Consider the following 19,079-nt stretch of genomic DNA (forward strand, 5'->3'; position numbering starts at 1 on the left):
AAAAAAAAAAAATCAAAAAAAGCTGTAAAAATCCCCACTTGCATCCCCACTGGTTGGTTCCACAGGGCAGGTGGCAGTGCCTCATGTGTGCAGGAGCTGGGATGAGGGTGCTTACTTCCATAACTCCTTAAGTTTGTGTTTTGTGTGCATTTACTTGTTTGTTTTGCGAGGAAGGGAGTGAGCCCACTCTCTCTTCTGTGACTTGCACAATACAGAAGGGGAACTCAGACTCCCACTCATACTGGGTTCCTCAAGTCAAGCAACTTTATCCATGGGGAAATTAGGAGAAGTAGGAGGATTTAAGAGACAGAGTACAAAACTGAGACATTCTTTGTTTATGAAAGTCCTTCCTTCTCTGTGATTCAGAGAGTCCATGACTCAGGACAGGTTTTTAAATTAGCTAAGCCCACTGAATCTGGATATCCTATAGTCAGTGACTCCAATAAAAATTGCAGCCTAGTCGCTGGTAGCTGCTCCCACTATATGCTACAAAGTACTTTGTTTTGTTGTAGAAGTTCAAGATTCTCCATGGTCTGGAGGATTTATAATATCAGTGTTTATGTCCTGTACAGCATCAAGCAAGCAGGCAGCCCTCAGTGACTGAATGATTTTTAATGAACAGTTAATGAACAGGATCATGGTTTGGGGATACAGACATGGAGACAGACCTCCCAATGTTTTCTTTAGTGATCTCAGTGATGGAAGAGAGAACATACTTATTAAATCTGTAGATGAAGCAAAGCTGGAACTGAATGCAAGAGTACTGGAAGGCAGGATTAAAATTTCAAGTGATCTTGACAAATTGGTGATATAATCTGAATAAAATTAGATGAAACTCATTAAGGACAACTGCAGGGCACTTTGCTTTGGCAGGAATAATTTTAACTAGCAAGTACAGGATGAGGGAATGGCAGGCTAGCAGTCCTGTGGAAAAGGTAGAGAATCCAAACTGAACAGGGATTAACAATGATGTACAGATGTCAAAAAGGCAAATCCTCAGCAGGGCAGTGGTATTCCACTGAAATATAAGTCATGGGTATCATAAAATAGATGCAGACCACTTGGAAAATACAGAGAATATCAAAAAGAGGCAGAACTATCTAACATGACCTGAAGAAACTGCCTTTGTTTTGTTTCTAAAAGACAAGGAATGCTATTAAAACATTTATTAAAGTATGTTGAGGAATTAAAAGTCTCTTCAATGAGAGGAGAAATAGTTTTCTACATCCATAATGAAGAACGTAAGACATTAAGAGCTTAAATTACAGTAAATCAGAATGAGGCTGGATGCTAAGAAAAACTAACAGAACCGAGCACAAACATTGAAATTTATTTTCAGATGACCATGGAGACTTTCTGTCTTGAGGTCTTTCAGAACAAGGCAGAAAAATTTGGGCCAACAATAATCTGTGTATAGCAGATCTTTCCTTCTTACTGGGAGAAGGAGAAAGGATTAGGTAACTCTTATAGTCCTTCCTGGCTACTTCTGGATGTGTTTCTACTCTGGCAGGTCTGAGTCCAACAGCCTTGATGCTAATTCTGCCTTGTCTTTATCACACCTGTGTGCACCCCTGCTCTGCTGATTCTTGATGATTCTGATGGATCAAGGGTGTGTCCACAAACTCCCTGTGCCTGTGCAGATCAATGCCTGACATCAAAGGTGACATAAATCTTTTTTCCCAGGACACAATAATGCTCAGAGTATGGATAATTCCGCCGGACATAAGCATTGTCTTGCTGATCAGTTGAGTCATCACATTTTCCATCTACTGAATTATGCTTCAATCTGAGTTATTTTATCCCTTGTAATACTTTATAATACCCACACAAGTGCTTCACTCAGGCAAAGTTCTCATCTATGGTCAATGAATTTTGCCATTCATGACTTCTGACTCATTTCTCATGCTTCACACAATAACACTGTCTACCATGTTAGCTGTACGCTAAACTGCTTGTGTGAGACTTTTTTCAATTCTATTCCATTCTGAGTTGTGATTAATTTATTCCTGGTCAAATGTAAGAAATATCCACACAGTAGCTATCTACTAGCTTAGAAAAAAAAATACTCCACAGTCCCATAAAATTTTCAGTCTGGCTTAGGTTTGGTTTGACTCCCCAGTAATAGGCATGTTACAATAACCTTAGTAATCTTATAATTTAATTTATAATAGAGGTCTTGAACTCTTACTGTTACTAACCTCTTATCCATCTCTTTCAATTTTCTAAGGTTTCTTGAATGCTTTGTATATCACAATGATCTAGGCATTTTGGGAAGCTAGAAGGAGTTTATCTAAATTATTTTTGGGTTTAGATGATCTTATCAATGACTTCATTCTAGCTTCAAAAGGACACTTCATAATTCTAAAGCTCCTCAAGGTTTTATCAACCAGAACAAAGCTGCTTTTCCTTTGGTCTCTTCATAGTATCCACATAAAAAGTGCACTTGAAAAATCCTAGGGACTGGCCTTTTAAAATTTGTTTGCCATGATTCTAACAACATTGTGACTTTTCTTTTTCAGCTAATTACTGGCTTTTGGAATAAAAGTGGTGCTGGAGAGTTGAGATAGAATTTCTGTTGTGGAGCTGCAGAATGCTTACAGATACAACAATGCTTTTCTACCTTTCTGTGCCACAGATCCCTCATTTGCTGTATCATTTCAGTTTTTCCCTTTCAACTGAACAAAGATCAGACTAAACGCTGATTATTCCTTTTATTGTCTCTATTTTCCACCACTTCATTTATTGGTTGGCTTGCATGCAGGGTGTGTATGGTTGAAGAAATCACAGATATTTTCTCAGAACAGTTTCTGATGTCTTAAGGCTCAGGTTTACCCAGTGGACTGGGAAGCTGAAACACAGTCCATGTGCCCACATGATTTATGTCCAATGGATTATCCTTCTAACATGCAAGTGTAAGGCTGGCATTTGCATAGCTGGTGAGCAGAGTGCAGGAGGACAATCCTCCAAGGATTTCTTCTTTATGACACCAGAGTTCACAGGGTTGGTAAATAAAAACCTGCCCCTTACATTTTTACTTATTTCCCCCGGTGCTGCTTGGCATCATGGCTTTCCAGTGTGCATCTGCCCCTTCTATCTTGAACTAAATTGGTGAAATGCATCCAAATAATTTATTTAGCCCTGCTTGCCTGGGCAAATCTTTAATTAACAGGCATAAAAAGTGTGGCTTTCTATTTTAAATATATTACGTTTGGTTTATAAGAACAGGATTGTTCAGATTTCAAGGGTTTTCTTCTCAAAGCCAGTCCCTCTGATAAATTGAAGGGATTATGTTTTTGTTGGCTGTCTTTGTTACCTCCATCACTGTGTTTCCAATTTATCAACATAGTTTTGAGAAATTGTTAGAATATGTTGCACTCGTAAGCACCGTGGGGAGAAAAAATATTCATTTATTACTGCTATTGTGTTTGATTATATTACGCATATCCAAGGGACTAAAATGAAATGTCATCTTTAATTCTCCCCTTACAGTAGACAATATCACCCTTTCTGCTCTCTTTCCAGAAACAGCTTGGAAGTCAATTCTTCATTTTCATTTTAAATCAGCCATACAGAATAGAAGCAAGTGTGCGTTAGGGACATGGCAGAAGTAATGGGAGTCTGGAGATCTGAGCTCTGTTTCTGGCTCTGCCTTCAGCTCTTTTCAGTCTTGAGCAAAGTCATTTGACCTCTGGTCTCCACTCTCTCAGTTCCTGAAATAGGAAGACCATTTGCTTCCTACAGATGTCTCCAATAATTTGCCAGAATCATGTCTTGTCTAATCACCTGTGTTTAATATCTCCTAGGGTCTTGCAAAATCAGTGAAGGCTGAAGCAGCAAATTTTCCATGCTGCCGAAAATAAAATGCTTTTGGAAAGTTAAGACTTGAAGACTACGAAGAGCTTCTGAAGGATCTAACCCAGGCCAGGAGAATGGGTCAGAAAGCCACTGGTGCTGTTCAGTGTTGTTAAATATTGATAAATGATCTGTCTGAGCCTGTCAGGAGAAAGAGGTGTGATTGGGACAAAAGGCTGAACCCTGCCCTCAACTCTCAGTCTGGTGCTGCAAGGAACTGCTGGGGTGGAGGTCCAGCTGCACACACTTTGTGCACAGAGAGCTGAGGATAAGCACACAGGTTGAGGGGAAGGGGGGTCTTAGAGAACTGCTCAGTGTTTTGCTGTTCCTGACTCCTTTCCTGGGTGAAGGCTGAATTTGGAGTGGTCTGTAGTCCAGCTTGTAGGTCTGCTCTTTTGTTGCCCTGTCAGGCTGAGCAGAGGTTTCCTGAGGATGGACTCTGAGCAGCATGTCTGAAAGGCTGAACATACTAGGGTGAATTTCTGAGAGCTGAGCCTTCTTGGGGGTGAGAGAAGGGAAGGGAAAATGTTCCCTTGCTGGAGGTGAGGGAAATATAAAGGGAAGAGTGCTCAGGCTGCAGGCCTGGCGATTGAGGCCCCTGTTATAGCCCAGCTCCAGGCACTGAGGGCTTTTTGTAGATATATAGTGTCTGTTTCTGAGTGGGCTTGGCATCCAGTGTTGCTGGAACAGAACTTTCAGGTCCCTTTGGGCTCAGAGAGTGCTGGTGCACTGCCTGCCCCAGCTCTGGGTCTGGGGCAGCCCGGGGAGGCTGTGCTGAGCTGCAGTGCAAACTGCATCTCTGCCTCCTTGTGTGATTTGCTTCAGTGATTAATGGCAGAGGCTGTTCAAAAACCTGGTGCCTCATTTGCAGTCTAAACTTGTCTGGTTACAGGCTCCAGCCAGGGGCTATTTATCTCCTTGTGCAGGCTCTGGAGGTGGGCACCATGGGGGAAGGGGTAGCTGCTCACCTGTGCCTGGGGGCAAATGCCAGATACAAGATACTGGATTTTCCCAGTGTCCTGTAGGGAACATTTTTTCAGCTGCAGCATCTTGCAGGGATTGTATTGCCCTCGAGAGAAGAGGATCTCTCCTTTTGCAGAGCCCCAGGGGGAGGCCCTGGGCCCCTAGAATATCCCAGCAAGAGACCTACTTTCAGTGGTACATCAGGGCTGTCTTTGGCTGACTGCACAAACAGGGAAGGTGCAGAGAGAGCTGCAGGATCTGAAGGTAAAAAAATTTAGAAAGACAGTTGTGTCATCTTAAAAATTAAATCTCTTCTTGAGGTGTTTGATGCAGAGAAGTTGCTTGCCTAGTCAGTGAGCAGCAACCGCCCAGGTTCCTCTGGAGCGAGGAAGGGGACACTGTGCCAGCAAAAGGGGTCTTGACATTGTTGCCAAATGGGGGATATACAAGGGTTTTAAACATAGATTCAGCTGCTGTACTGAGAGGGAGCCTTGCTGCTGCCTTCCTTCTTGGTGTGTTACTGTTCAAAACACCCACATCCTCCTACAACTGGTGAAATGCTCCTCCTGCCTGGGGTTCACTGTGCAATTCTTCAAGCTCAGGGCCATCCTGGGTGATAAACCAAGGAGATCTGTAGGAGGTGGTGGCAAAGGGAGTGCTTGTGTGTGAATCATAGGCTCATGAAGGTTGGAAATGATCTCTAAGATCACTGAGTCCAACAGTCAACCTCACACTGTCATGTTCACCACAAACCCATGTTCCCATCTGAGTGATGCTAGAATGAGCAGGATTCACATGGGGAAAGCAGAGAGATCACTTTCTCACTGCTTACCATGTGAATGAAGTGTCTTAAAATTATCTGTTTCCTATTTTACCTGTGTAACTTCTGCAGCAGAAGTTATCTGTGAACGTGGCAGCAGGCACCAGCTTTGGGGTATTTGGGCTGCACTGCTGAGCACTGAGTTCCCTTCGACCTGGCCCTCGGTGAATTGGGGAGACACATGTACTTCTGCTGTGTATCGGTGATGCCTGGGTTTGGTGGGACTGGGTCTCCCCGGGCGCTCCCTGCCCGCGGGGTGCTGCCGGCTGTGCCCGGGGCAAGGCGCAGCGCCGCGGGTTCCGTGTCCTGCGGGAGCGCGGCTCGTCTGGCCCGGGCCGCCGCCTGCCCCGACGGAGCCCCTCCGCAGCGGGGTCTGCCGCGAGGCCTGGCAAGGGTTAACGCCGAAGCCCCACGCCCCCTTTGACGGAGTCGGGCCAACCTCGCCAAATTTGAAAAGGCATCCGGGGCTGAGTGTGCGCCCTGGGAGCATTGAGCCGCGCTGGCCCCGGACCCCCTGCGCGGGCAGCAGCGCAGCCGCCGGGGCTCGGCTTGCCGAGGGTCGGGGCTTCCCTTTGGCAGCCGGAGCAGCCATCCCCTGTGCCCGGCACCCCTGCCCCGTGCTCCCCGTTCCCGGGGCTCCTCCGTGCCGCGGGATCCCGCCGTGACCCCGGCCGGGGGAGCGCGGTGTGGCCCTGCGCCTGCCGTGCAGTGTAAGAGGGATAGGGGGAGGCGGTAGAAAAACCCCGTTCTTGCAAAAATGCAGCTCGCTCTTTTCTTGTCCTGGTGCTGCTGCCTGCATGGATGCGCGCTGGGCACTGGCTTCCTCTATCAATTCCCAGCATCAACCCTGCAGCACAACTACCCAGAGCAGAGCTCCGGCTCGCCGGGCAGCGGCTTCGCCAGTCGCCGGTGAGTAAGAGCGGGTCCGCCTCCGGGCGAGGAGGCTGCGCCCCGCCGGTGGCTCCGGGGGGCAAACGGGCACGGCAAAGCCGCGGGCAGCGGTCCCTCGGAGGATGCAGGGGCGTGCTGGGCTGCTGCCCCTCGGCGAGCCGGGCCGGGCTGCCCGCATCCTCCGTGGGGTGCGGGACGCTCCCTACCTGCCCGCAGCAGTGTCCGCCTCCTGGGGCAGGGAGCGGCTGGGGGATCGAGGAGCTGAGCTTGGGTAAATGACACCCGCAAAGCCTCCCCCTGCCGCGCCCAGCCCGTCGGGGAGGGGAAGGGGCTTTGCCGGGCTGCGCGTCTCTGCGCAGTGCGCAGCCGGAGCAGGAAAGCCTCCTGAGCCGGGACGCTGGGGATGCCGGCAGAGGGAACTGTTACAGCCCTCGGCTGCGAGGAGAAACTTGTTCAGCTCAACAAAGGAAAGCCCTTAATTACAGATCTTTCTTCAAGAGCTGCAACTTCCAAGTAGCTGTTTAAAACCAAACCTCCCACTCTTCTCTCCCCTCTCCCCAACCCAATTTCTTATAAACTTAATATAAATCAGGTTTGATTTACTGTATCTTACTGCTTCAGTAGAGCAAACAATTTAGGCTTCTCTCCCTCCCCTCTGTTTTCTCTGGGTATTTCTCTAGAGGTGAAACAGCTGTTCAGATGAATGAGCTGCACTGTATAAAGCAAGAGAGTGGCTTAACCTGATTCCAGTTGTTCTTGAATTTCACTTTTTTTTTTTTTTTTTTTTTTTTTTTTTTTTTTTTTTTTTTTTCCTGTCATTCCCTTAAGTGGGGACTTGAGATTTAATATTCAGGGCTCGTCCATCCCGTCTCTACCTCTTTTCCTCCTCCCTTGCTAATACCTACTCGGCGTGAGTTGTGCTGCTGTGGAGGAGGGCTTCTGTTAGCACGGCTCCCTTGGGCTGGGGACTGGGAAAGGCACGGACTCCGTGGATTTCCGTGTCGGAGGTGCAGGGGCTGGCACCAGCCCTGTGCCTTGCACGGGGCTCGCATATGGTGCGGATTTCCCCCCGGGGGGAGGTGGCTTTGTCCGCTGCGCTGTCAGACGGGCCTGGGGCTGCAGGGGGTGTGATGTTAAACTACAGCAACTGTCAAAGGGTTTGAAACGGCAGAAAATTGTAGGAGAGTAATGGGATAAACCTATCCCAGCTGGATCTCTTCCAAGGTACCCCCTTCCCAAAGCATGAGCTGCAATGAGAACCACATGTCATTTGTCTTACATATCTATTAGCCTGCAGATCTTTGTTCAGAGCTACCACGCTTACATGAGTGTGGACTCTGCTCACCAAAGACCTTCCCCAGTTCACACTCTTGCACAGCTTTCCCATGCCTCAATGGTTTGGATAGCTGATGCTTTGTCAGACTCTCCAAGTCTATAAAGTGTTGTGTAAAACCACATAAACCTGATTTAAACAATGATGCTGGGGAAAGCTGGTAGATTTTTTAGATTTATTTTTTTATGTCCGATGGAACTTTGCCCTGGGAGAATCTTCCATTCTAGTTTAATACAGAGGGGGAAGTAAAAAACTGAAGGGAGGAAAAAATCACCAGTGGATGCTGTGAAAGAAAAATTCAAGTGCTCAGTCAAATATCACACGTTGAAGCAATCTTTGTATGTTTTAATTTCCCCTTGAGTGGTGAAGTTTTGTTGTTGGCAAATGTCTAACAGCTTCACTTTCTGGGAAAATCTGTGTGGGAAAACTTTCCCCAGCCACAGTGTTGGACTTCTGAGGGAAGTCTCCTGCTGGGTGCAGCTTCAGGTTGGGATAGCTGGACTTTTCTGGATTTAATATAGTCCATGATGGGAGAGAGGCTTTTTGCTCTGAGTTTGACATTGATATATATGGGTGCAAAGCCTTTTTTCAAGGACTGAATCAGACTGGTATAGATGGGTTTTTATGTTGTTCAGTGTCCCTTTTGCCATTGAAACAGGGGACCTTGATAGCGCCTGAATTATGTGAAGCAACAGCAGCTCCATCACAATGAAGCTTTCTGGCCTCTGCCCTGGAGAGGCTGGGGAGGAGACAAGATGGTGGGAAGGTGATTGCTATTAATGGCACTATATGGCCATTCTCACTTTCTCTTCTTCAACCTTCCCAGTGTGTGCTTTGTCCAGTGACTTCTGGCACTTTTCTGAGTCAAAAATAAGCAGGGACAGAGTCTTGAAAGTTCCTGCTGCAGCTCCAGGTGTTGGTACATTGCAGCACATACTGATGGGATGCTGTAGAGTTGACAGGTTTCCTTGATACAGGACATACCATGTTTTTGCAGTTGTCTTTTCCTGTCTTTGGTCAACAAGTGTTTGGGAATCTGCTATCAAATTTCTAAAAATTAACTTGTCATAAGAATTGTATTTCTCCAGGGAGAGAAGTTTCTGGAGTCCTTTGTGCTGGTACAGCCCTTGGTATCTAGGTCGCAGGCTGGCTCAGAGGTGGGCTCCTGAGGCTCTGAGGACTGCTGACCATGTTTCCTGCCAGAAAAATAAGGCACTGAGCACTGTAAAAAAGATTGGGGTGGTCGTGAAGGGAAATTTGGAGGAAAAAATGCAGTTATTCACATTCTTCAAAGTGAAGCCATGGATACTTGTTCTGGAGGAATGATGTGTTCTTTGATTCCTTTATGTATTTATTTATTTATTTAAAGAATATTCTAGCTTCTGGTTGGCTTCAGTTGACAGGTCCTGGTTATTAGACCGAAGACACTTGCAGTCTATCTTTGCATGTGCTTGAATTGAACTTCTGATGTGCAAGTGCTACTGAAATCCAGGCAGCAGTGTCTGTTGGCATTGTGTAGGCTGCAACAGCCTCACAATTTAGCTTGAAATTCCCATTCAGTGCATGCATTTTGAACTTGCTGCTGTGTTAAGGTGATGAATGGGAAGTGGGCCTTACTGGAAGTATAAGAATGGAGGGGCTGCCTGCCAAGGAGAAATCTTCCTCCAAGCTCTGAGAAGCTTTGCTAACTGAGTTAAGGGAAGCTTGTTCCCATGCTGGAAGTAGCTCAGTTGTCAAGGAACGCCTGCCTCTGTGTTAGTGTCTTGGGGGTTGGTGTTCTCCCAACTCCTCATTCTATTTTCCTATACTTTCTAATTAGTCATGCATTGAGTCCTTGTGAACTTAATTGTGGGAGACAGAAACTTCTGAGAATAGATGCAGGGCTTAGACTGGAAACCTCTTTGGATGAGAAGTGGAGCTGGCTGATGGAAAATCCCAAAACATGAACCCAAAAGCAATGTTGGATGATAATTTTTTCACTGGGATCATTACAGTACCATCACAAAAGCCCTCTGGGGCGCCTGCAAGTCCAGCTGTGGCAGTTAGGTCTTCAAAACATTCTTCAGTCGAAAAACTTCTTCCTGTTAATGAACATTAGAACCATGATGTTACAAATAACAGGGCTGTACAAATAGGTATTCTTATCCACATTCTACTGGTAATTGCACATTTGGTCACAGTAATTCCCAGTGATTCCTACAGCAGTGAAGTGTCTTGAGGATGGATATGGAGAGGAAAGTAATATCTGATAGCTGTGAGTGCAATATTTGGTTGCCAGAGGCTTTGACATGGAAGGCCAGGTGGCCTTTGGTCATTTCATGTTGTGACTCTGAGCACAGCCCAGGAGAGTGAGACCTGGGTTCCAGTTGCTCCTCTACCAATGATTTACTCCTTATCAGGGGGCAAATCACTTTGCCATGGATTCCATGGAATAGTTAAACAAGCTCTGTGAGCTGCTTTGATGTGGGAATGATACTTAAACAGACATAAGCTTTCCAGTACTGCAGCTTGTCTTGCTTCCCTGAGAAACCCAAAGTGTTGGTGCTTGAAATATGTTGTCAATTATTCCTTGAGGCTACCAGTTTCCTAACAGGTCATTTGGATGTCTGGCTCTCAAGATCAAGATGTCTGTGTGGACCTCTTGTAGGTAGATGTGTTATGTCCAGAATAACTGCCTGTGTTGTGCCTGGCCCTACAGCTACATCTGTGCTGGGCTGGAAATGACCCTCCCCAGCACAACTGCACTGAAATGTAGCAACCTCCAGCCTCTTAGGTGAGGTTTTAGTTCTTTTAAGTAACTGTGAGTCTCTTTATGTGATAGAAGCCTGTTCTTAATATTAAAAGGTCATCTATGAATAAGTATCCCTATTTATGTAGTCTGTCAGAATGCTTTCAGAATGCGTATCTGGAGTTTTCCTGATGGATTTTTATTAATTCTCTCTTCACTAGAGACAGATGACTTGAACCTTATTTCGCCCTCAAATTCTGAACCTCTCGTGACTCTTAAGTGGGTGTGGAATATAAAACTATACATATTGGCCAAATGTGGTTCTCTCTCCTTTTAGTGACAGGATCTTTCTCTCTGAGTCATTCTCTCCATCACCTAATTGTCTGCTCATTGTCTGAGGTCCCTGGTTTGCTATGGACTGTGAGGATGTCAAGCAAACAAACTGGGATTTGTGTCACGCTGAGTCCTCTGCTCCAGTTCCACTTTGAAGTGCCCGACCCAGGTAACCAAGAGGTCAGAAGGTCTTGAGCTCATCACCAGACCCTGGAACTGTCTGGTGTTTGTTCCCTGGACTCTGCAGCCATATGATCTTCATCTGACTCATGAGGTTCAGGGCTGTACCTCTGCAATGTAATTAGCAGTGGAGCCAATGGTAGGGTAAGGGTCTGGTGACACTGGAATGGCTTTGAAATACCAGATGTGATTGTAGCTACTGCAGTAAATTGTATTCTGTAGGAAATCTACTGTCCTGCCTTTCCAGCTTCTTGTGTGAATAATTTCCCCTTAGGTAGGTTTCATTTACCAGCTCAAGGGGGAAAAACAAAGGGAGCAGAAAGGCAAAACAATGGGTGCCAGTGAACTTGTTCTTCCCTTGGATAAATTAACAAATGTTTCTTTCAATAATCCTTATTTTTTAGTTTTCTCAAAGTTGAGCTTGTTAGGGTGCTAAAGTGCTGGTGGAAATAGGTCAGGTTAGAAATGTCACAGCTTTGCCTGGGGAGTGGTTCTGTGACACTGGGATCATAGAATATTTACTCACATCTTAGTTTTGTTGGGCTGTGTCTTGATAAAGGTGGGGGAAATGAAGAATGGCTTTGAGATAACGATTAAGAATTAAAAGCATACAGTACTTTAGGTCATCTGGGTCAGAGTAATGGAGCCTTTCCTGCATCAGACCTTCAGCATGTCTGGAAATTTTACTGATTTAGAAAGCATAGATGCCTTTCCTGTAGGATAATACAAAAATTAATCCAATGGCATTTCTGAAATATACACAAAGCTCTCGGCTCACTTTTAATTAGGCAGATCTAGACAGTGCTTAGATTTACTTCCACTGAGGCATAATGTTTATTTTGAATCTTTGAGCATACAGCCAGCCTGTGCCAACTTAGATATCACAAGGATTCTGTTGAGAAAAATAGCTGGAAATTGGAAAAAAAGGCAGATGCTACTGATTTGGTTACTGTCCTATAGTTTTCATCTTTTTATATAGCTGAATAATACTAAGTCTCTTGCTTAGTGTAAATGTGCACAGTGTAGCACTCATCTGAATTAGAGTCCTTAATACTGCAGAAACCAGCAAGAGTAGGAAGTGTGATATTGTTCCTTGTTGGTTTTGTTCCTTGCCTCCTTTTATTTTGGAGAAATGGTTGTTTGTTGGTGTGTAATTTATTACATGATTCAGGTGCTTTGGCTGCTTTTGACAAGTAATGTTTTCCTCCTCTTGGAATTGAACAAGAGTGAAGTGAAGAGTATGCCTGGGTGAAAGTATTACCTATAATGTTTAGGCCTCGCTGTTTGAAAATCACTGAATATTTTGGGGTGGACCAACAAATAGGAAGCTATTTCAGATTTCAGACTCCTTTTCAGCTTCTAAAGCTGGACAATCATATTTCTGGCAAAGAAAGAAGCCTCTTCTATCTGTCTAGAAATGGCTTTCACCCAGAGACCCACACAGTGGATGCCTCTGAGACAAAAGTTGAAGGCAGCTTCACAATGTTTCATGTTTGGAACAGAGATACAGACCTCTTCATTCTCTTCTTCCATATTGATGTAGTTTATCTGGGAAAGAGAATCTGCCACTCAAAATCATAATAGCTGATTTTGAAACTGAGAAGAGACAGTATCTGTGAGATTCTCTTACTTAGGACTCTTCCCTTTACCTCTGTGGTTTTGTGTCTCCTGTCCATCCTCCCAGAGCTGAGTAAGGCTGTTCTTATCCAGTCACCTGCCTTTGTGCTGAGCAAACAAACCATCTGTCAAAACATTAAAGTGAGGTACCACTGCATAGAAGGGACCAATTCATGTCCAATATTGACATCAGGTTATGCAGTCAGATGGATTTTTAATAAATTCCACTTTTTCTGCCCCTAGGAACTGGGTGGAAGTGATATTCTTTGCAGCATTTGTGCTGCATACAGGCATGTGTTTGCTCAGAGCATCTCAGAAATGCCAGTGCAGTGAAATCATGAGGCAGGGGAGTATTCCCTGGATGTGGTTGTGTAACCAAGTTAGACAGAGTCTGTAGAGTTAAGAACAGGTCCAGTTCTGTTTCTTCTGGATGTCCCCCTGCCTCTTCTGTGCATGTATGTGCACTGTGAAGAGGAGGTGTGTTTGTTGGACAAGACTCTTGATTCACGATTTCCACTTTTTAATGGAATAAAAAGACCAAGTATGTGGAAAGAGCGAGCCGTATAAAGGTAGTATAGGACAAGGTGTTTCATGAAAGATGCTTGTTTCATGCAAGGACAGTTTTGGGGGTGCACTGTGAGGAAGGGGGCACAGCAAATTCGGTTGCAGGACCTGAGTACTAAGGTTCTTGGTCTTCTGTGTGAGAAATGGGAACAGGATGCCCCTCACCCTGTGCATGTTGGATGTTAGAGCTGTTTAGGATTAACAAAAGGCAGCTGCATAGGTGCTAAATGAGCTAAATACTCCTTTTGCCCTGTTGGGATGACCTCCTGAGATGGAGCTGCTCAGTTAAGGCACTACACAAAAACTTCCCTTCTTGTTTTGTGCCTGGGGTCAATCAAATCTGCTTTTTCCCTAGAGACCATTGCTTAGTTGTTCAGGAGTGTGGTGCTGGGAGCTCTCAGCTTGGCTGGAGCTGCTGCTCCTGGGGAAGGGCAGGGGCAGAGGGGCTGGATGGATGGATGGATGGATGGATGACATAACGTCTCCACGCTGGGCTCCTGTTGGCCCGCGGTGGCGGTGCTTGCTGGGGTGTGGTAGCCCTGAACGGAAGGGCAGACATTTCTTTTTTGCTGTGTGCTGCTTAGCCCTTATTAAACTCAGATGTTTCTAACCCCTTTCCTCCGGGCTCTCATTATTGCTGTAAACACAGCAGAGCACAGGGAGCTTTTGCAAATCCTCGTTTGAGGCAGCAATGGGTGACAGCTCTCCCCACATGAATTTAACACTTCAACCCGAGGGAGATTCTGCCTGTGTTTTCCCTAAAGAAAAAGACTTTTTCATCTGATGCCACTTCTCCTGTGCCTGCCTCGGGTTGCTTGGCTTCCTGGCTTTCTTCTTGCCTGATTGTGTCTTGTGCTTCCCCAGAACCTGTCTGGTTTCTGCAGCCCTGCCCAATGTTGGTTGTCTGGCTGCTTGTCTCATCGCTGTATCTTGTTAAATGTTGAGTTGTTTGCATTTTTGGTGTCAGTGAAAGCAATACCAGCTAAAATAAGGTTTCTGTTGCTGTGCTAGGATGAGTCAAAAAGGCTCTCCTAGAAGAACCACCTAGATTTACCTGTCAGCAGGTCTGGATCTCTGCTGTACCTGTTCCAGATTTACTGTGTGCCTCTGACAGAAAATTATATTTCAGCTCTCTGTGGAGGGAGAAAGAGAGCAGAGACTGCCATGGTAACAGGATCTTGGATGCTTCCTACCTATGAACCACAACTTCACCCAGCATGAGCTACTGTACCCCTGTGGGGGACCTTAGGAATCCTTGGTATCTCTGAATATAACCCATTAACTTTGAGGTAAATCCAGGCTATTTATAACCTCTTTGTTTGCAGTTCTCCAAGGACTATATCCATTGCAAATCTACTTACGAGTCTCAAATATCTGTCCATTTAATATAATTCTACTTTGAGCTGAGAAATTCTTGGCCCATTTGAGGTATCAGAGCTACTTTGTGCATAGCATTGGCTTAGTAAAAGCTGTGTTCCTGCAAGATCTCTGATGGTCTCTGTCACATCATCTGTGGGACTTTTCTTGTGACATTTGTGTCTCGCTCTAGTCTTGTGCTGTCCCATGCTGTAAATTGAGCTAAAGAGCTCTTGACAGACAGCTAGACAGAACCAGGCTATGGCAGATGTTAGGGAGGTCATTGCCATTCTGATGCTGTATTTAGTCACTGGCTGCTAAGTTTCCTTTTGGAAATTTAGGCTATCCTAAAACACTTGAAGATGAACTACCTTGTTGCAAGATTCTCAAAATCTGGTCCCTCGAGTCTGTGGCTTGATTTAAATTGCCCTTCAAAAGTTTCTGGCATGTGGGGAGGTAGAGAGAGCTTTTCTCAATCGTGATTCTACATCTCCAAGAAAACATTGATTTAATTAGTGGTCACTGCAGATTTGAGGTGAACTTTTAATGCAGCTTTTAATAAACTTAGAGCTAAAATGGCAGTGCCCCTGAGAACTGAGCTGTCAGCTTGTGTCTGTCATTGGCACCAGCAGTACAGGACAGAGAAAATCTGATATGCTTAAGCTTCAGTATTTCAACATGGCAAACCCTGCTAACCTAAACACTGAGGGGGGAGCTGCATTCTTTGCTATGCCTAATCTCTGTATTTTGTTAAACATGCATTCCTGCCAGAACTTTATTGGACAGAACAATAGTGACCAGCTGGGCAAGTGACCCTGGCTTTTCTGGTCGGCAGAGGAATTCAGCATCTGAGAAGTTCAGATTCTCATGTACAGCTTAAAGTGATCTGGATTTAGTTGCTTTTAATTATTAGCTGGCTGATTCATAAGGCTTTGTTTTCCACCCTCTTTCCCAAGACAAAGACTGTTTCCTTAAATGCTCAATATATATTCTATAGAGCAGCACAGTCTGGGAACTGAGACTTGCAAGTTCTCTCTCTCTTTTCTTTCCCCTAAATAAAATGGGAATAGTAATACTTCCCTTCATGTAAAGGAAGGCTCTGGGGAGTATTTCACGAGGGTGTGGTTATATCTTAGAGGGAAAGCTACAAAATCCAAAGTGCTGTATATGAATTTATGCCGAAGTTTATAATAAATCTATGAATGATAATACTTGGCTCTTGTATAAACTTCCACTCTTACAGAATAGAGGTCATCGTGCTCCCTGTTTACTGCACCTCTCTGAGTCTGAATGACTGAAATTTGTCTTTGGGAGTAAGTCTTTGCTGAGCGCTGCAGAGAAGGATTAGTTTGAAGGGAATGCTGAGGGGTGGGAGAGGGAGATGCTGAGCAGGGCAGGCTGGACTGACCAGTAGCAGAGGGCTGGGTGATGGCACAGGCTGAAGGGCTTTCCTGTCCCCAGGGTGGATTTTGGGAGCCTGCCTGTGGGACATACCTTTAGAAGCAGCACTGCTTTGTGCTCAGGGCACAAATGCCTGTGGCCACGGGTGTGACCCAAGATCACCTGCCAGGAGCAAAGGCAGCTCTGGGCTGTGATACTGCAAACTTCCCCTGTTCCCATCTGAAGTACAGCAGAGAGCAAAAAGGCAAATTGGCTTTGTAGGATGTTACAGTGCTTGGCTTAATGCTGCTGTAAATCAGAATAACCTGCAGCAAAAGCTACAGCCTCCCTGCAGTGTATTTCAGGATACAGCACTGAGCCAAAGGGTTTAAACTATCACACAGTAAAATGCTGTCTCTGGGGCAGCTGTTACTGGAAGTCACTAATGTATATCACAAATGATACAAAAATTTTGGATTACAGAGTGGTAGGAATTCTTAGGCTGTCGGCCTGTGGATAAGCTTTGAATGAGAGTGCATTGCAAGCAGAAATAATAGGATCTCATATTGCCAAGCACTAGAAAAATACTTGAGGCCTGATACTGTAATTAAAAGTCTGCTAAAACCCTTGCAAGACCTCTGCAACCAAACCCATTGTAAATTTATTTCAAGAACCGCAGCAACATACTAATTTTCTTGGGTAGTGTCCTTTGAAACAATCAAGCTCTCTAATTATGTCTGTCAGGCCTTGCCAAGTGGTTCTTGGCGTCTGAACTAGAAGGTTTTCAAAGTAACTTCTGCAAATGACTGTGGAATTTTGCTGAAGGTAAACTTGCAGCTCCCAGGTACCATTTGGAGAAGTTGCTGCATAACTTTTAGGAAGGTTAGGGTGAAGCTGTGTATCTGTACAGTAGCTGGGAAGAGGGAGGAGAAAAATGGGAATGTGAAAATTATAGGAGTCATCCCAGTTTGTCTCTTGAATGGAGTTAGAAACAGGGTTGATTTGTGTTGGGCATTTCAGCTGGTGTCCTGGCTGAGCCTGGGAGTCATCTTGTGCTGCCTGTGTCTGGGTGATGCACTGGATCTCAGCATCCCTGTGGAAGCATGGCTGGCTTTGCAGGGCACACTTCATATGTGGGGGTGGTTTGGGTTTTTTTTTGTGGTTGTTTGGTTGGATTTTTTTAACCAACCACCCAAAAACCACCACCACAAAGACCAACACCAAACCCCATACAAGCATTTGACTGGAATCACACACTTCCCATGGGCTTGTGGCTCAAGTGTTGCCAGTAACAGCTGGATAGGTGAGCAGGCTGTTCCCAGGGACGTACCTCCAGCAAGGGGAACCAGTTCAAGAATTGTTCTGTCACTCTGTGCTCTGAGGTTCTACCAACCTTTTTGATTTGTGAATGAGAGTGGTTTCTAGTGAAACTCAAAGCATTTTTTCTGCTGTGATGTGAGTCTGTCACAGCCATTTAACGTGACGTTCAGCACTGCAGTGTTCATATATCACTCTATACCTCCTTAGAAATGGCTCAAACAAGTGCTGTGGCAATGGCAGCTGCTGACTTTGCTTCCAGGGTGGCTCAATCTGGCACTATCCTTTGCTGAGACCATGCATGGAAAAATTTCTCCAAATTGTAGTGAAAGGTGTACAGGAAAACTCTCATGTATGTTTGTATGAGGGAGGAAAAACCACAAACAAGTTTGAGCTGTTATGTGTGAAGGATGTTTGTGTACATACTTAGTGCAATAATAAACACAGATCGTTGCTGTGTGTCACTCACAGGTTTGCTGGTTTGCCCTCAGCCAGTAAAACAACATTAAGATGTTCCCAAACGATGTAAAAGGTACCAGAAATACAGAATAAATGTCACCCATTGATAAATTCAGGTCATAACCTCTTGTTTTAATCAAACTTTTATCTTGCATGCTATTTGGGTCACTCTTCATTCAAGAAATGGATGTAAATAGGAGAAGAGGAAAAAAAGTTAATCTCCCTTTAATGGTTTTGCCTTGTGTGTGTTTCATGTATTTAGTGTCAGCCACACCTTTGCACATATAGACTGAGACCTTCTCACCAGTAACTCCAGGCATTCCCATTCCCAGCAGAAGGATGAGGGATGCCTGTGAAACATTTGCTTTAGGAGTTTGGTTCACTTGTGAGCATCAGTTTGCATTTTCATCAATTTGTGGTTAAAATGTTTTATGTTGTGGAGTTATGCACTTTGCCATGGTGGCACAGTTAGGTTGCCCTGTCCTTTTACATTGGCAGGCAACTTTTAACTTAAACCAGCACCAAAGACACCCTGCAAACCCCCATCTAGTGGAGTTTGCTGTACAGTTCTGCACAGAACTGGGCAGGAATTTTTCTGACCGAATGCCTGTATCTCTCCTTCAGACCTCCTGCTGTCCCCTCTCTTGCTCAGTGCTGCTTTCTCCCCATCCGGTTTCCCACGTGTCTCCTCGGGAATGTTTCAAGGCAGTGTTATCATTCCTAAGGAATCTACTGTGCATGCACAGGCTATGGAGGGGTTTTTTTCAGCTGTTATTACTTGGCCAATTCAAACCCATTTTCCACCTGGATACTGAAATGTAGATCTCCTCCCTTCCTAACAGAGGCTTCCAAAGCACTGAGGCACTAAAGCAGTTTCGTAGATTGCTCAAGAATTTTTTAATAATAGAGAAAGGTGTTAGTGTTTCCGTTCACAACAGAAGGGCTTTCTTTTTTTTAAACTCTTTTTATTTCTAATGAACAAACTGGGTTGCAGCAGGGTTTAAAAGGAGAATACAAATAATTGTTCTTGGCTAGAAATGAGGTATGGTGACTGCTTCCAGAACCAGTGAAAGCTTAGGAAGCTGTGTTAAAAGCAGAACAAACCTTTTACACTGAAAATAGTTAGGTAGAGCACTTAGTTTCTTGCTGTCTCTTTACAGTATGTCTGTAGACAGATATCAAAGTGCAGTGGGTTCTGTGTGATTAAAACACACCATCTGCTGAAGAGTGAGTTTAGAACTTGGTGAGGCAGCACTGGGTGCTCACTAGCAGGGGTTTGGGACTTC

At 44.9% G+C, this 19,079-nt stretch overlaps 1 protein-coding gene across 1 annotated transcript in view; it reads left to right on the top strand.

The window, feature by feature from the left end:
- The first annotated feature begins 6,113 nt into the window (after positions 1 to 6,113).
- Positions 6,114 to 19,079, top strand: part of COL26A1 (collagen type XXVI alpha 1 chain) — a 168,535-nt gene continuing 155,569 nt past the window's right edge. Inside the window, exon 1 of the mRNA XM_068210229.1 lies at positions 6,114 to 6,544. Coding sequence (XP_068066330.1) covers positions 6,393 to 6,544 — 152 coding nt within the window. The 5' untranslated portion in view covers positions 6,114 to 6,392. The remainder of the gene's footprint in view (positions 6,545 to 19,079) is intronic.

This window comes from Anomalospiza imberbis, chromosome 20 (assembly GCF_031753505.1).
Source record: "Anomalospiza imberbis isolate Cuckoo-Finch-1a 21T00152 chromosome 20, ASM3175350v1, whole genome shotgun sequence".
Lineage (NCBI taxonomy): Eukaryota > Metazoa > Chordata > Aves > Passeriformes > Viduidae > Anomalospiza > Anomalospiza imberbis.